Source organism: Hakea prostrata, chromosome 8 (assembly GCF_041222555.1).
Source record: "Hakea prostrata isolate BN-2017 chromosome 8, UWA_Hpros_2, whole genome shotgun sequence".
Classification (NCBI taxonomy): domain Eukaryota; kingdom Viridiplantae; phylum Streptophyta; class Magnoliopsida; order Proteales; family Proteaceae; genus Hakea; species Hakea prostrata.
The window spans coordinates 52113550-52129706 of NC_142607.1; the positions used below are offsets into that span (position 1 = coordinate 52113550).

At 37.0% G+C, this 16157-nt stretch overlaps 3 protein-coding genes across 3 annotated transcripts; 1 reads left to right on the forward strand and 2 right to left on the reverse strand.

Moving 5' to 3' along the window:
* Positions 1 to 1218: 1218 nt before the first annotated feature.
* LOC149008524 (F-box protein CPR1-like) lies at positions 1219 to 2292 on the reverse strand. Its single transcript, XM_089167246.1, has one exon. The coding sequence runs from the start codon at positions 2290 to 2292 to the stop codon at positions 1219 to 1221; it is 1074 nt and encodes a 357-aa protein (XP_089023372.1).
* A 3143-nt stretch (positions 2293 to 5435) lies between these two features.
* On the reverse strand, positions 5436 to 11145 carry LOC149008525 (DNA-binding enhancer protein-like protein). The gene is made up of 4 exons (XM_089166433.1): positions 10775 to 11145; positions 8871 to 8926; positions 6307 to 6373; positions 5436 to 6217 (listed from the first exon to the last, which is right to left on the reverse strand). The coding sequence occupies exons 1-4, from the start codon at positions 10901 to 10903 to the stop codon at positions 6137 to 6139; spliced, it is 333 nt and encodes a 110-aa protein (XP_089022559.1). The 5' UTR covers positions 10904 to 11145; the 3' UTR covers positions 5436 to 6136.
* A 1296-nt stretch (positions 11146 to 12441) lies between these two features.
* LOC149008526 (peroxidase 29-like) lies at positions 12442 to 13576 on the forward strand. Its single transcript, XM_089167248.1, has 3 exons — positions 12442 to 12642; positions 12716 to 13073; positions 13158 to 13576. The coding sequence occupies exons 1-3, from the start codon at positions 12442 to 12444 to the stop codon at positions 13574 to 13576; spliced, it is 978 nt and encodes a 325-aa protein (XP_089023374.1).
* Positions 13577 to 16157: the final 2581 nt, after the last annotated feature.

The window sequence follows — 16157 nt, forward strand, 5'->3', positions numbered from 1 at the left end:
GCAACGCAGCATGGGGATGGATGAGTGCAGGTGGAGTTCTGGATTTGTCTCCTGCTGACGCTTTTTGGGTACGTCCCTGGAATCGTTTTCGCTGTGTATGCAATCACCAATGAAGCACTCTCTGTCTCCATGAAAGGTAAATTATACAACTCTCTCTCTCTCTCGCTGTTTGCCTCTGTAGGGGGCTTGTGCTTAATTCTCTGGTTTTGTGGGAAAAAAGAAAAAAAAAGAAAAACTAACAATGAAATTTCAGCAGGTGCAGAAGAGAAGTGGAATCAAGATAGCTGGATCGGTTGATGCACCTGTTTTGGTGGGGTATGGGAAATTGTGGTTGTTATCGTGGTTACATTGTAATGCTTATAGGTTAAGTTTGTTTTCAAGAAGATTGAATAGTCATGGTCATGGTCTTGAGGTCTTGTTTTAGCAAAGAGTATTGAATAAATATGTTCGTGTGATTCGATATATCTTGTCTTTGCCATCTCTCTAATTTTTTTTCTTCTGAAGTTTATTATTAGTATGCTAATGTATATAATAATAAAGATACAAACTAACGTAATCTAAAGAAAAAATCTAAGGGTCATGAAGGCTCTTGACGTTCCACAGCCTGATGTAAATCATGGAGAAGATGAAGAGCCTAGCGAGAACTGCAGTGGGGACTCCGTTCATGAATTTAAGGTTTGACTCGTCTCCAGGAGAACACCGGAAGTGCCCAATGAATTATAAAGGTTTGTTTTGACTATTGGACCCTTATTTCCTGATTAAAGAAAGTTCAAACAAAGACAGCTAGAACATTTCATACTCCATAATGAACAACTTGTTCATTATGGAGTATGGGGTTCTCATGCTTTTAAATAAAAACAAAATTAAAGTAGTTGCCAAACATTGGACACGGGGATAATATCTCATAATTGCAATGATAATTGATCATATAGAGCCTATATCATGGAGAGATGAGAGCTATATATATGGGGACCCGTACATGAATATAGGTTTGAGTCTCCAGGTGTTACCGGAAGTGCCCATGAATTTATAAAGGTTTGTTTTGTGGATTATTTTGATAAAGAAAGTTCAAACAAAACAGCTCTTTTACTCCAATGCAACTTGTTCATGAGTATGGCTCATGCTTCATATGGTATATATAGATATATATATATATATATATATATATATATATATTAGTCTAAAGTTCAACATACAAAATAAAACAGTTTCTAATTATCACCTCCCCCTTTCTTCTGTTTCAGGCATAGGCAAAGTTCCACTGCTTCCAATCTTAAGAGAAACCAAGGTCTCTACAAAACTAGCAAAGAAATTGAAATTGGAAAGATTAGGGTAGCATCTAGTTTCTATTTTCGTCATCTGTTTTGTCACTGGGTTGAACACAAATGGCTTTGTCCTATTTGTCATCAATAGAATTTTCTGGCCATCTTTCAAAAATCCTCTTGAAGATACGAACTCAAGGTTGATATTTCTAAACAAAGGAGATTTCATCCTAAAAACCTTGGTCCAGGATTCCGTCACTCCATACTCTTTCATCACCCATAGTTCGATCGAATCCTTCATTGGGAAGCTAGTAGATACAGACAGGCACCCTCCTAGATGCCCAAGGCAAAGCCTCATATTTGACTGATAGAAAGGCAGTGATGGCATCTCTTGGAACACTTGTAGCTGTAAATCAAAATATACTATTACATTAGATGCAACACTGGCAGGGAAAGTAAGAAGACGTTTTCTCCTTGGTGCGGCCAGCCAATGAACAGATCCACCAACACAAACAGATGTGTTATGCTCTGGATATCCAAGAATGTAAGGAAAAGGATCAGAAACGTGTTTCCACCTGTGAGAACCATCACCAACTGTATATATCATGACGGATGCTGTACGTTGAAAATACATGTAAGTGATCTCCACCACTTTATATTCCTTGGTTATGGGATTAACGCCCAGCCCGTACACTGAAGAGGGTTTCATTGTGGAAGCTTTTTTTCTCGTTTGTGGAAGTAGAAGCTTTTCTCTGGTAGCTGGATTGTATAACCATTTATGAGTCTCATGAATTCTATTACTTGACCTATTATGTAAGCTTAAGCAAACCAAGCCATCACATGAAGCTTGGAACCTAAGATCACATGGAAACGATCCTCCCCATTCCTTAACGGAATGGACTTCTCCTTCTCCTTCTCCTTCTCCTTTCATCTGGGTAGTTTTGGTAATGTATGATTCAATCTCTGAGGAGTAGAAGCAATCGAGTCCTTGAGCCTCAAGGATGTGAGTTGGGTTTGGGTGTTTCTTCATGTGCTTAACAACGAAATCGGGATCGGTAAATAAATTTTGCCATTGTTTGGATACACACCTGAATCGCATCAAGGACTTCACTGCTAGTCTCGAAAGGATTTCTTCTATCAATTGGCAGTTCTTCTGGCCCGATCTCTTCCATCATAACGATTGACTGTTCTTTCTTCCTCCTCACGTTTGCTCGTTTCGCTACTCTAGTTTCTAAGCTTTTCCGCTTTTCTCTGATTCTCGATGATTCTTTCATTCTTCCTAAACAGAAAGAATTGTGTAAGGAACTAGATCTTCGCACAGATCCCTGGGTTGCGATTTGTATTGATAAACATTGTATGTACAAGGATTAACCAAGAAAGGAAGAAAAAAAACTTACAATTTGAATTTGAATGGAATCGTTTGTGAGTAGAGTTAAGAGTTTGAGATGATTATTGATACAGTCCCGGTCTCCCGTATCGTTGGACCAGAGAAGATGTTGGATTTTGTTTTAAAAAATATATAATATAATATAATATACTATTTAGATAAGTTTCAAAATCATTAAAACTCTATCTCCCTAATTTTGTTTTAGGACTCTTGTTTCTATAGGACTCTTCTGGATGTATATTAGGTGATTTAGATTACCATATGCGTTTAGTCCCACATCGGATGGAGCTAATGATTATATGATTATATAATCGTATATAGCTCCTAAGTGGGGTGTATGCTAGTAGAGAGCTATGTGTGGATCACGCGCATGCAACGAGCTAGACCAAGTCGAGCGTGGTTGCGGTAGTGGTCCGTAGACCCTAGTCTAACCAAGCCAGGACTTGGGGACATGGGTCATGGATCTAAAAAACCTAGCTTTGGGTTTTGCAGTAGAGATGTGACTGATCATACAGTCACAACTCTCTTACATACATATGCAGCCCTCTGAAGGTGTCTATACGAGTCAGTAAATAGAGGTTAAGCTCTGAACAAGATTCTATTCCGTTTTTGGTGAAAAACAGAATTTCGAAAATCTAGTGTTAGAAAATTCCTTCTTTTGTTTTCTTCATTCGGTGCTGTGTATTACCTTCGGATCTCCTTTGCAAGTAGACTCCGTTGGAGTGCTGCCTTCGGATCTAAGAGTTGTTGTATCTTGGAGGTAAGAACGTCAAGGTCAAACCCCAGCAGCAGCATAAAGGGCGTTCAAATACCTTAAGGAAAAGTACAGTTCGTACACCTCAACTCACCCTGTGAAAGTTCGTGCTGTTTTCCTTTGGCTTATTCTACTACATTCGGGTAAGTGATACTGACATAAAGAATATATATATTATCTCTTTTTAAAAAACATATATTTTTAATGAGCTTAATCTCTAACGTTACTTTATTACCTATGGTTCCACCGTCGTCACTTCCATCTCCGGTGAGATAAACCAACCTACCATTTCACAACCATCACTTTCATCTTCGGCGAGATTAACCAACAACATTCGCTTCCGTTGAAGGATACGGGAGAATTTAACTTTGTTGTTAAGCATCAATAGGCAACACCCACCACCGTCAAAGGCTACTAGTGAGATTAAAGTTGTAGTTGAAGGCTACCGACGAGAGTAACACTGCCATTAAAGACCAACTCCGTCCAACGTATGCCCTAAACCTTCAACAACGACATCATTCCCACCATACCATAAATTGATTGCAGCCAACACAATACCCTGTGTCGTAACTAGGAACACGTCCCTAAGGTACTTGACCGAATGTCAGTGAGAGCACCCACGCTTTGAGTGCAACCCTTCTTGGAATTGGAGAAAACTCTTCATGGGTCCACATTTCACATGCCTAAGATATAGATTCAAATTCCATTTAATGAGATGAAATCATTTGCATTTGCTTAAATGTCAGGCTAGCTTATTTGTTTCTTCAATTTGCATAATGTGTTGTGTGTGCTTTTTATTTAATAATAAAATGATTAATAAATTAGTAAATCTCAAGGTAGCTTATTTGAATCCCAACCCCTTACAGATGGTCGAAAAGAACCCAACCCAGGAAATCAGAGTTATAAGCAGCAAGTTAATTAAGACCTGATACAGTGCAGAACCTTGCAAGAGAAAGGATAAATTATACACCGGCAACAAATCACAGACCAGCTACTTGGGTACCAGCAGGAGCTGCCTTGTCTTTATAGAAACAAGAATTAAACCATGTAATTTCGATTTTGCATTCAAAAACTTTTGAACAAAGCTGAAATATCATCAACAATTATCAAGAATCCGATGGGAGACGAATCTGGGTCCTTTGGGACAATTCTCTACTGGAAGTCACTCCCCTAGCTATTCTCTTCAGCCCAATTAGTCCACCTCAAAGTTTCTACTAAATAGAATGAATGAAATCCAAACTAGATAAAGTAATGGTTGATGCTCAATGGCTTGAGACCTGCCCGTCTTCCATGCACGTTTTCACCCTCCTGTTGTCCCAGACCATTCCCAACATCATAGAGGTCCCAATTTTCCTTTTGGCACCATTGGGTGGACCTTGATGATTTTCCTAAGTTGCTAAGTTCTGTTTGGAATTGCAAACAAAGAAAAGGAAAAATAAAAATAAAAATCTATTTTCAAACATTCAAAAATAACAATTGATTAGATCAAACCTTTCATCATGATGTTATTTTTTTCTTTTCTCTTTATGAAATGATTTTCGTTGAATACAAGAAAAAAACGATAAAAATAAAAAAATAAAAGAAAGAATATTAATCCGATAAAGTAAGAATCAGCCTCTAGTGGATGTACGAATAGTTAGGCAATTATGTTGAATTCCAGACATCATCCCAAGTTTCAAACCAGTGGCTGAAACCCACCCAAAAACTCTTGGATTATACAGAACGCCCTCAATCTCAAAGACTTCTGCACAAAGGACGCCCTCAATGTCGAAGACTTTTGCACAAGCAAAGCCTGAAAAGATGATTTTCCTACAGTCTTCCCATACAAGAACTTGGATTGTCAAAAGCTAATCGATGATAGAAAGACATTTCGGTGTACCACCGTTCATCCTTACACAATGGACATTAGAAACTTTCAAACTCCAATTTCTCTTGTTAGATCTTGGTGGGGGTATATCCCCATTGTTTATGGTGGATTCTTCATTGTTATCTTCCAAGGCTTGGAGTGCTTGGAGTGCTTTAGTTAATAAAATTTCCAATATTTTGAACCAAAAAATAAAAAACATAACAAAACATTTGCTCTACCGGCTGATTGGGACCCAAACTAGATACAAATCAGCCCCTCGTGGATGCACAAAAATAGCCAATTATGCTAAATCACAGATATCATCCCAGGTTTCAAACTAGTGGCTTAAAACCACGGAACTCTCAGATTATAACGGACATAAGGGATTTAGATTTCCTCCACCGGGGTACATCGTACACCCAAGTTTCCCCTCACAGCCGACCTGACACTGACAAGAGTCAGGACAAATAGATGACTTTCCTAAGTCTTGCCATACAATAACTTGGATTGTCGAGAGCTAATCAATGAAAGACATTCCAATGTACCACTGTTCATCCTCGCACAATCACATTTGAAGCTTTCAAAGCTCCAATTTCCTCGAGACAGAACAAAACCTCTGTTACCCTCATTTGGGCCACAGTTGATGTTGAAGAGTATTCATATCAAAACTAAAGAGAGAGTGGGCAACGGCGAAAAAATCAAAACCAACAATGTCAAGTCTTCCGTCGAGATCCATCTTCTGTAAGCCAAATGCAAAAAACAAATGTGGCAACGCTAAACTTTGAGGGATCAAGCAGGTATTGTTCAACGATACCATCAGCCAAAATCCACATCTACTTGGTGAAACATCAAAAATTACTTCACATGTATCTCTATCTGCTGGCCACTTAGCGAAGAAGGTAACGGATGGCAGCAACAGCATCACCTTTGTGCTCTCGTAATGTACGCTCAGCTACTTTCTTGTCCAACTATTCGAAAAAAAAGGAAGAAAGATGAGCATCTGGTCACTAGTCAATAGGGATAATCACAACTAAAAATAACAGAACAGGGATCTAACCTCTAGCTCATTTGCAATAATGTCCACATCTGCCGCATTGATCTTAACAGCAGCCAATTCCTTCTCTCTGTATTTTTCCCATAAAAGAAAAAACTTAATTAAAATACATGGAAAAAAATTTAGCTGCATTGCCTCCGATGCACGCATTCAAGTTCCTACTCAAGCTTTAGAGGATATATTATGCATCATCCCAATTGCTGATCTATCCAGTTCCTTCGTACACAAAGTTAATATATTTAAAAAGTGGAATGCAAATCAGCGAGAAGCAAAATCTAACGCCACCCCTGGGCCTGTCAGGGGTCCCAATTTCTGCAGAATCAGTCAATCACAAAATTCACCCAAATGATAAGTTGTTAAACCTGTAGGTACAAGTCAACGACAAATGGGATTGAAATGTAGAAACATCACTCATTATCGAACCTTAAACATGTCAGTAATAGAACGAATCACACTTTCACCACTAAACTATACCCACTATATTGTACAATGTCATTATTGTACATGAAAGGGCCATTTTTTTAACAAGAGAATTCAAAAAGAGGATTACAACAGAAACATGATAAGAAAATTAGTGTCTTGATGTCTTTTGGTCGGGAAGACTTTTCTGAAATATATTGATGTAATGATGAAATCACAAATGGGGTGGCAAGGGAAAGCAAGAAATAAATTGGATGCTCATAGAGATCTAATCGTTTGGTAACCACTCCACGGAGAAAAGCAAGAAGGAAAAAGGGGGATAAAAAGAAATATCAATTGACAAAAGAGAGAGAATTTACAATATAGTTAATTATACAACAAAGCTATGGAAGGCAACATAAATAGATTGTCTCCCATTATGCCCAGAAGAATGTACAAGCATACCATTACCAAAATGATAGACCCATATCCCATCCCAAATAAAGATAAAAAAGTGAAAAATGTCAGAAGATAATTCCACTGATGACACCATGGGTGAATTGGTGAACATACTCACGCATCCTAGACGATAAGTAAATGTAAATTATAGTTACATACTTACACCCTTTTAGGCCTCTTGACTCTTAAAAACCCTCCTCCTGGGGATTTCAGGTATTTTAATGACCTCCCATGTCAGGCATATTTCGGTAATTTGTATGAAGAGTGAATATGCTCATTAGAAAACAGTACACAATAAACCATGTATTTCCAGTGACAGATAAACTAAATGTAATTTTAGAAAATTGAAAGATTCATATTTCAGAGGGATAAACAGTATTTTGAGCAACACATATCCAAAACTGCGGAAAAGGTTTTCATCTGACCACACTCCTGAAAATCATTTTGAACTGGCAATGAAAATGAGAAAAGGTGGCACTAACAATCATTTTCAGCAAGTATTAGACAACTGAATCATCCATCTCTATGAGAGGTTTTGATTGTCATTTCCTTCTCTAAAAAAAAGTTCTATCAATTTCAAATCATTCTGATTGAATGTTTGTAGTCAATTGACATTTGTAACAGAACTACAAGATTAGAAGAAATTCTGCAGAATTTTATCACAAGAATCTGAGTAGTGCCATCAACTACTCTTCTTTTAAAAGCGAAGGGATTTTTTTCATTTAACTCATCCTTTTGATGTCCCTCCTACCATCGTTAGATAATAAGTATGTTATTTGAAAAGCTTGAACGAAGCACTCCTACAGGGAATGCAATGAGTATTTCCTACAAAATGCTAGAATGAAAAGGATTTTCTTCAAGGGAATTAATCCTACATTCATGCACACCTTCTACAATTTATTCGATCTACCTCACCCACCATGAAGACCAGGTATGGGCTGCCCCATGAAGTAAGGCCAGAATTTGGCTACTTGTGAGATCTGGCATTTGTCTAAACCTATCTAACAAGTTAGGACCCGTTTGACAACTCACCAGGAACATTTTCTGGTGTTTCTTGCTTCGAGAAACAACCGAGTTGACTCAAAACTGTTTGACAACTCTGCTTTGTTTCTGATGATTTTTGCAACCTAAATTGAAATTTATGAAAATTTCTACTTTGAGAAGCACTTTTGATGCAACAAAAATTTATTGCTGCATTTGTTTTTCGAAGTGAAAGTTAAGAGCGAGATGAGTTTAAGTGAAAGAGTTTTCAAGAGAGGTATTCATAGAATTTGGAATCCTAAACATAAGAACCCTGCCAAAACCCTCCCACACTACAATATAACTCTTCTATTTGTTGTTTCTTCAACCCTAATGGCTAGGAATTGTTCGGTTCTTCATCTTTCTCTACATGCTCAGACTAAAGTTCCTTCTCAATCAATGAAACCTTAACCCCTATCTCTGCGAAAGGGATCCCTGTCTCCTAAGTAAGTATCATCTTTGTGCTCCCATATATATCCCCGGAGTTGGATATTTGCACTATCACAGGTCAAATCAAAAAATCTAAGAACTGCTTATCATGAAATTCATCTCTATAAAATGTTAAGAATTATAATTCTGTGTAGCCTCTTCGTATCATATAAAACGTTACCAGAAATAAAGTTAACAGTACTCATTTCATGCAAAATAAAGATGAAGGCATCTTTCTAGTAGAACTCATGAATACAAACCTCATTCTCATCGCATTCCAATCAGCTTCAGCAGATGCAGCAATTGATGCCATAGCCTGCTCATCATGATAAAAAGAGAATTGCATCTCCAATTAGTGTAGCGGTTAAACTTCTTTAAAAATTAGAGGACCACCAATGATTCATCCAAACTCATAAATAATCAAGTGTGAATCACACCAAATTTTCATGAAAATCTTCACAAGAGTATAGAAATTGGAAATTATGTAAAACTTATAAGCGGCTCACAAAATAACTCAGTAGCATGAAATTGAAATAAAAATTCATTTCATCAGGTATCACTAAAGGAAATTAAAAACATCTTCCTCACAAAGTTCATCCCCTACCTCTACTGCATCCTGCACCCCCTTTGTAACCATAAGTTCAACGTCACTCCCTCCTCATCATGGTTCCTTCTGACTCCATGGAAGGCCCTACAAACTCTTGCACCAGCACCTTCCTTCACTACTCTAATAATCTAGGAACCAACCTGGCCAATCACCCTCTAGAGCTGCAACTACTAATCCACTTGGTGTCACACTATGATTATAGCATTCGCACCAAGAACAAGATATTCGACGTCTATAATGTACCAGCCTTCAATATGTCTTTCTTTTATCAACTCATTATTTATTTGTTGGATTCACTGATTCATGTTAATATTGGTTTCATTGCAGTAGATTCTGATTTGTTTTCTTTACTTAGCATTCAATAATTATTCAAATTTGGTCACAAATCAGCATTTCATACAAAAGAAGATACTGTGTTACCTTAGCAATGTTGATGCAGATTCATCAACAAAGTAGGCTTCATTGACTAGGAATAAGTGTGGTTGGGTTGTATACATGTTGGGTCTCTGACCCCCATGGCTTTTCAATGTTATAGGTCACTTATATAGAACCAAAGCATGGATAAGAGGGCTGCATACTGGAAAAGATGTTTTAGTTCCATAATTTATTTTGATTTTTGTATTCTTAGATAAAACCAATTCAACCAATGGTTCAATTAAAGTGATTTTAATAGTTTTTTCTTAAGTAATAAGCTGGGCTGAATCAGGACTCAATTTTAAGTCTGAACGACTTTCTAGCCAGTTAGATTACCTAATAGGACAAGGACTGGGCCTTTCCTTTTCAGTTTAGGGGTCAATATTTTTTTAATCTTCTATTTGAAGTTACAAATGGGACAAGAATTGAACATGGATTTTGATAACCATGAGAAGCCTTTTACAGTCTTTTTCTCCTTCAAATATTTGTCTTGTGTTTGAACAATGATGGTGGGATCAGCGATCCAGTGAACACCTTTCGGTGGAAGCCAGGGTGGCTCACTTTGGTTACTTTCCATTGCAGTTCTACAGTAAAGCTCTCTGATCTCAAGGAAGGTTTATTCAACATCAGTTCTACAGCTAAGCTCTCTGATCTCAAGGTTTATTCAACATTAAGATGTAGTTTCAAAGCCCCAAACCCTTGGAACTGCAGAAAAGATGCAAGGGAATGCTCATTTCGAAGATAGAAGAACTTACGATTTGTTACCCATCCCTAAACTAATATGATGGGTTCTCATATCCTCTGGTTTCCTCATGTGCTGATTTATTGTTTGTTGGGGTGTTTTACCTAATCTAAAGTTTTCTCTGGGTATTGATCTTAAACTGAGCCTATCTTTTGGCAAAAACCCTTCCCCATTTTCTACTTTATACTACGTTACACTTACTCCTACGACTAATTTATCTTGGTGAGTGAATCAAAGTTAGGCAAAAATTATGAAAAAAATCATTATGAGTTCTGCTAGAATTAGGGATACGAGTTCTGTGTTATTTGAAGTGGATTAAGTGCAGGAGTCTAGCATTTCTTCTAGTCGTTCAAGATGCAAAATTTACAACAGGGAAAGGGAAACGAGGGTGGAGATAAAACCTCTTGAACCCTAGTGGAGTCCAGTTGACGATCTTCAACACGGTCAGTGAGTTTGTCGAGTGCTTTGCTCTGTTGCTGCATATCCTTCGAATCAATCACTCTCTCGATTCCTTCGTCCCCAGGCTCCATTGTTGCAGACGTAACTAGATTCTGTCGACGATTGAAACCCCTTCTGTTCCTTACTCTTCGTCGTCCGTTCTCTCTACCGAGAAGTGTTTTTAAGGACAGAGGCCAAATGAAAACACCAGAACGAGCGTAACAGCGTATCGCACAAACACTGGTTTTCGAAGATAGAAAAACAGAAGTTCTTTTGGTTCTTGTGTCGAACAATTGACTTGCTGTTTCTAGGGTTTTAATAGATCGCTGTGGATGTGGAGTATATTGGCAGCGGTCCTATGTAGGATTTTGCTGGCAATAAAAATTTCGGCCGATATTTCGATCTGACGGCCCATATTGTATCACTTAATTGCGCTAAACTTAAGCAAAATCCCTCCAAATTCAAGATGTTAATGATCTCAAAACTGTCCCAACCCAAATCCAGACCGTTAACTAATCCAAACCCAAACCACGTTAAACCGAAATCGTTATTTTACAAATAGACTATTGTTTGGTCTTTGGTGTTTTTCAGTCTTCACCTAAAGAAGAGAAAGGTGTGGAAGGATAGATATTTGAGCCTATGACCTACTTAACTTACCATTTCTATATAAGGGCTTGTTTGGTTACATGAGTCTGGAAGAGTCTGGAGATTTCAAATCTATGGAGTTATAATTTATAAAATTAGATTTTTGGTTGTAGAATGAAATCTGTGGATTCATCCTAAAAAACTATTTGATCGATGTGATTTTAGTGAATATGCAAATGTATAGCTTTTTTGAAATCTCTGGATTTCACCCCTTACCCATAAATATACAGATTCACGTTTTTAGTGTAAAAATGTGATCTCTAGATTTCATGAATCTAGAGATTTTTACAATCAAATGGGTATAATTCTATGATTCATGAATCCAGAGATTTCAAATCTCTAAATTCAAGTAACCAAACAGGCCCTAAGTTTTCTTCTTGTCACATGTAAATCAGAGCACCATATGAAACCAAGCAAAATGTAAAGGGAGAGACCATTAAAAACATCAAACCATTAAGGGGAACAGAGCTTTAACCGACAGTGTTGTGGCAGTAACAGGGTTCAAAAACACAGAATAGGCTCTGTAGACTGTATAAACAGGTTGGTTTTTGTAGTTGTTTTTCTTGCAGTTTTAGCTATACATGATGGTGAAGCATTGAATGTTTATTACCCTAAATAGATGACCTACTGTGATTTCAGCTGAAGGGTTCATTTTGATTTGGTTCTTTGGTGAATCAGTTGGCATTTCTTCAGCTACCTTATAATGACTCTGTTGCTTGTAGCACTGATGCACCCATATGCTTTGACTTTTTCTAATGCTACTCTCTCTGTGGCTCATTGAATTGAATTTCCATTAGAAGAAAATGAAAATAATGGCTTTTGCCTCTTCCTGATTCACAATAAATAAGTCAAGACTTACAATCTAATTAACTTCATCTGATGTGTGGTGACGCAGAAAGCTGAATGTGTAATGGACTTCCTAGCTTGATATATAGCAGCAGTTTGGAGTGAGGAAGAAGACACAGAAACTTCAGAGAGATTGGATATGAGAAACTCATTTGTGGTTGTTCTCTGCATGTTTAGCCTTCTGGGTGTTGATGGAAATCAACTCTCATATCATTTCTATGAAAAATCATGTCCACAAGTTGAGACCATTGTGAAGACAGCACTTGCACCAATCTTTCTTGAAGATCCAACTTCACCTGCTGCTTTATTGAGGTTAATGTTTCATGACTGCCAAGTCCAGGTATCTCTCTCTCTTTTTCTCTCTGCATATAACTAAGTTATTATGTTCTCTAATTAATCCAAAATCTCTTCAGGGTTGTGATGCTTCCATTCTTCTTGAATCAAGTAATGGGGAAATGCTACCAGAGATGGCTTCTAGTAAGAATTTTGGAATTCGAAAAACAGAGACAATTGCAGCAGTAAAATCAATTGTTGAAGCAGAATGTCCTGGGCAAGTTTCTTGTGCAGACATTCTTGTGTTGGCAGCTAGAGAGGCTGTTTCTGTTTCTGGAGGTCCAATAATAAGAGTTCCTCTGGGTAGAAGAGACTCAACTACAATGAGTTATAAACTTGCTGAAGCCTCTCTTCCCCCACCAAGCACCGGAGTTGATGCCATGCTTCATCTTTTTGCCATCAAAGGGATGAACCTTGAAGAATCTGTTGCCATTTTGGGTAATCAGAGCAGCACTTGAGTTAACATTTTTCATAGTTGTTTACTCTAACCTTGCCCATGACCTTGGGTTTCTGTTCTTGCAGGTGCACATACACTGGGGACTAGTCATTGTTTGAACATTGTTAACAGGTTGAACAGCCATGAAGAAAGCAGAAATGCAGGAGAAATGTCACCTGGGTTCGAAAAGCTCTTGAGATTAATTTGCAGAAATGGATCATTTGAGGGGCCCTTAAGCATAAACTCTACTTTTGTAGGCAATGATCTTACTGTGTTTGTCTTTGATAACCAATATTTCAGAGATGCAATGGCAGGCCAAGGTGTGTTACGGATTGATGCTGATATGTCCATGGACCCTCGAACAGCTCCGGTAGTCGCTAGATTTGCCATGGATGAAGATGGTTTCTTCCAGACCTTCGCAACTGCATTTGTGAAACTCTCCTCTTCTGCTGTTCTAACAGGAAACCGAGGTGTAATACGCAAGAAGTGCAATGAGGTCTTCTAAAGTTCTAATATGAAGGTGGTTTAGAATTATATATCTTTTAGAAAAGGACTCTATTCAATGTAGTTTTATGGCTTCCATTTCCAGGGATGTAATCTTATTGCTTCAGAAACTTAATCAATGGTTTGATGGATATCTTTTTGTTTGAATAATTTATGATTATCGAACTATTTGAACTAAGAAAAATGATTTGGAGGTGAGCTATGTCTTTATACAAGAATCGATACCTCGAGAGGTTGCTCAGTTGGCAAAAGAAAAAAATGTATCATAGCATGTGATCCAAGAGTTTGAAGAATTTAGATCCTCCCCACTCAGCTTACCCATACAAACCATGCATCCACTTACATGAGTGTAGGATGCAACCTACCCTACCCTAACACTGGCAGACCAGACAATGTGGGTGCATGGATGTATTGGCAGGCTAAGTAGAGAGGATTTGACTCAAGCTTGAATTCCCTTGAGGAGCCAGAGTTGAAATCTCACCTTATATTTAAATTATATATAAAAAATTACAAAGTAAATGTTTTTTTTGTTTTTTGTACGATCTAGCCCAATGGATCGACCTGCATACCCAATTGGAGTATATATTATGTTCTCCTACCACATCATTGAGAGGTTTAGGGTTTTCAGTTAGGGTTTTTGGATGAGAGTTCTTGTAACGTCATTCTTAGCAATTGGATGTGAGATCTCCTTCTTTATTTCTTCTACATAGTGAAAAGCTTTGACGTAACACACCTTATTGGTATATAAACCACATTAAATCCTTATGTGTGTAGGGGTACTTAACCCAGATTTAAAGAGCACCGGATGGAGTGTAGGGCTGATTTGGGGTGGACAACAAAAATACATCAGTACAGGAGGAATAGGGAAAATGGACATCTTGGATGTGCTTTTGTTGGGATTACAAAACGGATTAGAACAAGCTAGAGTCCTCACTATCCAAATTTCTAAGATTTGGTGTAATGAGGAACAAACACTTGATCTACTCTCAACATTAGAACACAAGAAATAGCTGATAGATTATGTCCTGATTTTGTTACACCTAAGTTTTTATATAAACAATATTAACCTTAGCAAGTTTAACCATCCCACACTCCTACAATAGTTCATATTTTTTGCTTCTAATTCCTCCGTAGAATATAAGAATGTTGTAAGAATGTTAGACACTAAAAGCCTATGTAATTGCTACCTGAAGTAATATTAATATCTTTTTTTCGTATAAAAAAAACCCACAATAAATCTTGTTGTCTTTTCGTTCTATCTCTTTTTTTTTTTTCTTTTCTATTTTCATGTCAACAAATCATAGTGAATGGGGGCCCACAAGCCCAAGGACAGGGGAAGGGAAAGTATGGTATGACTGAAGGTCTAAACCCATGGCCTCTTTGAATTTATTGCCTCTATTTCGTAATATTTCTTTTGATATTTTGTTATTATTTTTCTGGAATTACGGATGTATATTGATTTTATTTCATTCCAAACAAAACCAAAAATATTTATATATCTTAAAAGTTAAAACCCAAGTAATTAATTATTCAATTCGAAAATTGAAATTTAATTAAAGGTTACCAAATAGGTAGATTTATATCTTTAATTTGGAATTCAATTAATCCCATGCAAAAATGGAAATTAAATAAAACCATTAAAGAAAGAGATCTGTATATGGACTCCATGCAAAAGGATAATATTTTTCTAAAAAAGGATTTTTTTACTTTAAAAAATGAATTCAAACGGCCCTTTCTTGTGATATCTATATTATATAGGACAATTTTAAATGCCACCCTCTAAGTGACTTTTTAAAATTAATCACCCCCCAAAATTATTCAATTTATCAATCACACCCTTATAGGATGAAAGTTTATCAATAACACTCTTTGTCGTTAGAATATCACAATTAAATGCGGATGTAAACAAGCTAAACTTTTCAAAAAGACAAGATTAACCTTGAACAATAAATTTCATGTTCGACTTATTTCTTCATTTTCCTTTACTGTTTGTAACTTCATCCCTCTCTCAATGGTATATTCTCCAAAGTTTGAGATATATGGTTCATGAGTAGTGTTTTTAAACGTAAGATGTAGGAGTAATATTGGAAATGAATAAAGAAGAACTAACTAACACTAACGATGTTCGCAATAAGGGGTTGACTAATAAATTGGGCAACTCTGGGACAAGGTTTAAGGTATGGATATGGAGTATTGTATCGGACAAATGAATTTAAGAAATATTGCCTCGTATCAAGTATATTGTATGGTACTAACCAATACATTTTAGTGCAATCCAATAGAAAGACATATCGATATGTATCATATTGTATCATATTGTGGAATACTTTAAACCTTGCTCAGGGGTAATATTAATATTAAGAGATAACTTAGGGATGAGATTGAAAATTTTCCTACCATATATATGTATGAACTCTACCCAAAAAAATTGTATGAACAAGTCTGGATCATATGCTCGTCAGAGTAGAGGTTTATACTCCCATTGCACTTCTCTAGTACACGATAGAGGTGGGGCCTACATTTGATTTATTGTGTCGACTTGAAAAAAGTAGATTTTACCCCTATTGTGTGATGAAAAAGTG

Excerpts from the sequence above, each read along its gene's own strand:
- LOC149008526 (XM_089167248.1), top strand. The coding sequence starts at position 12,442 with ATGAGAAACTCATTTGTGGTTGTTCTCTGCATGTTTAGCCTTCTGGGT. Across the intron at positions 12,643-12,715 it reads TTCATGACTGCCAAGTCCAG|GGTTGTGATGCTTCCATTCT; the intron begins GTATCTCTCTCT and ends AAATCTCTTCAG. Across the intron at positions 13,074-13,157 it reads AGAATCTGTTGCCATTTTGG|GTGCACATACACTGGGGACT; the intron begins GTAATCAGAGCA and ends CTGTTCTTGCAG.
- LOC149008525 (XM_089166433.1), bottom strand. The coding sequence starts at position 10,903 with ATGGAGCCTGGGGACGAAGGAATCGAGAGAGTGATTGATTCGAAGGAT. Across the intron at positions 6,374-8,870 it reads TGGAATGCGATGAGAATGAG|AGAGAAGGAATTGGCTGCTG; the intron begins GTTTGTATTCAT and ends GGAAAAATACAG. Across the intron at positions 6,218-6,306 it reads TTATTGCAAATGAGCTAGAG|TTGGACAAGAAAGTAGCTGA; the intron begins GTTAGATCCCTG and ends TTTTTCGAATAG.
- LOC149008524 (XM_089167246.1), bottom strand. The coding sequence starts at position 2,292 with ATGAAGAAACACCCAAACCCAACTCACATCCTTGAGGCTCAAGGACTC.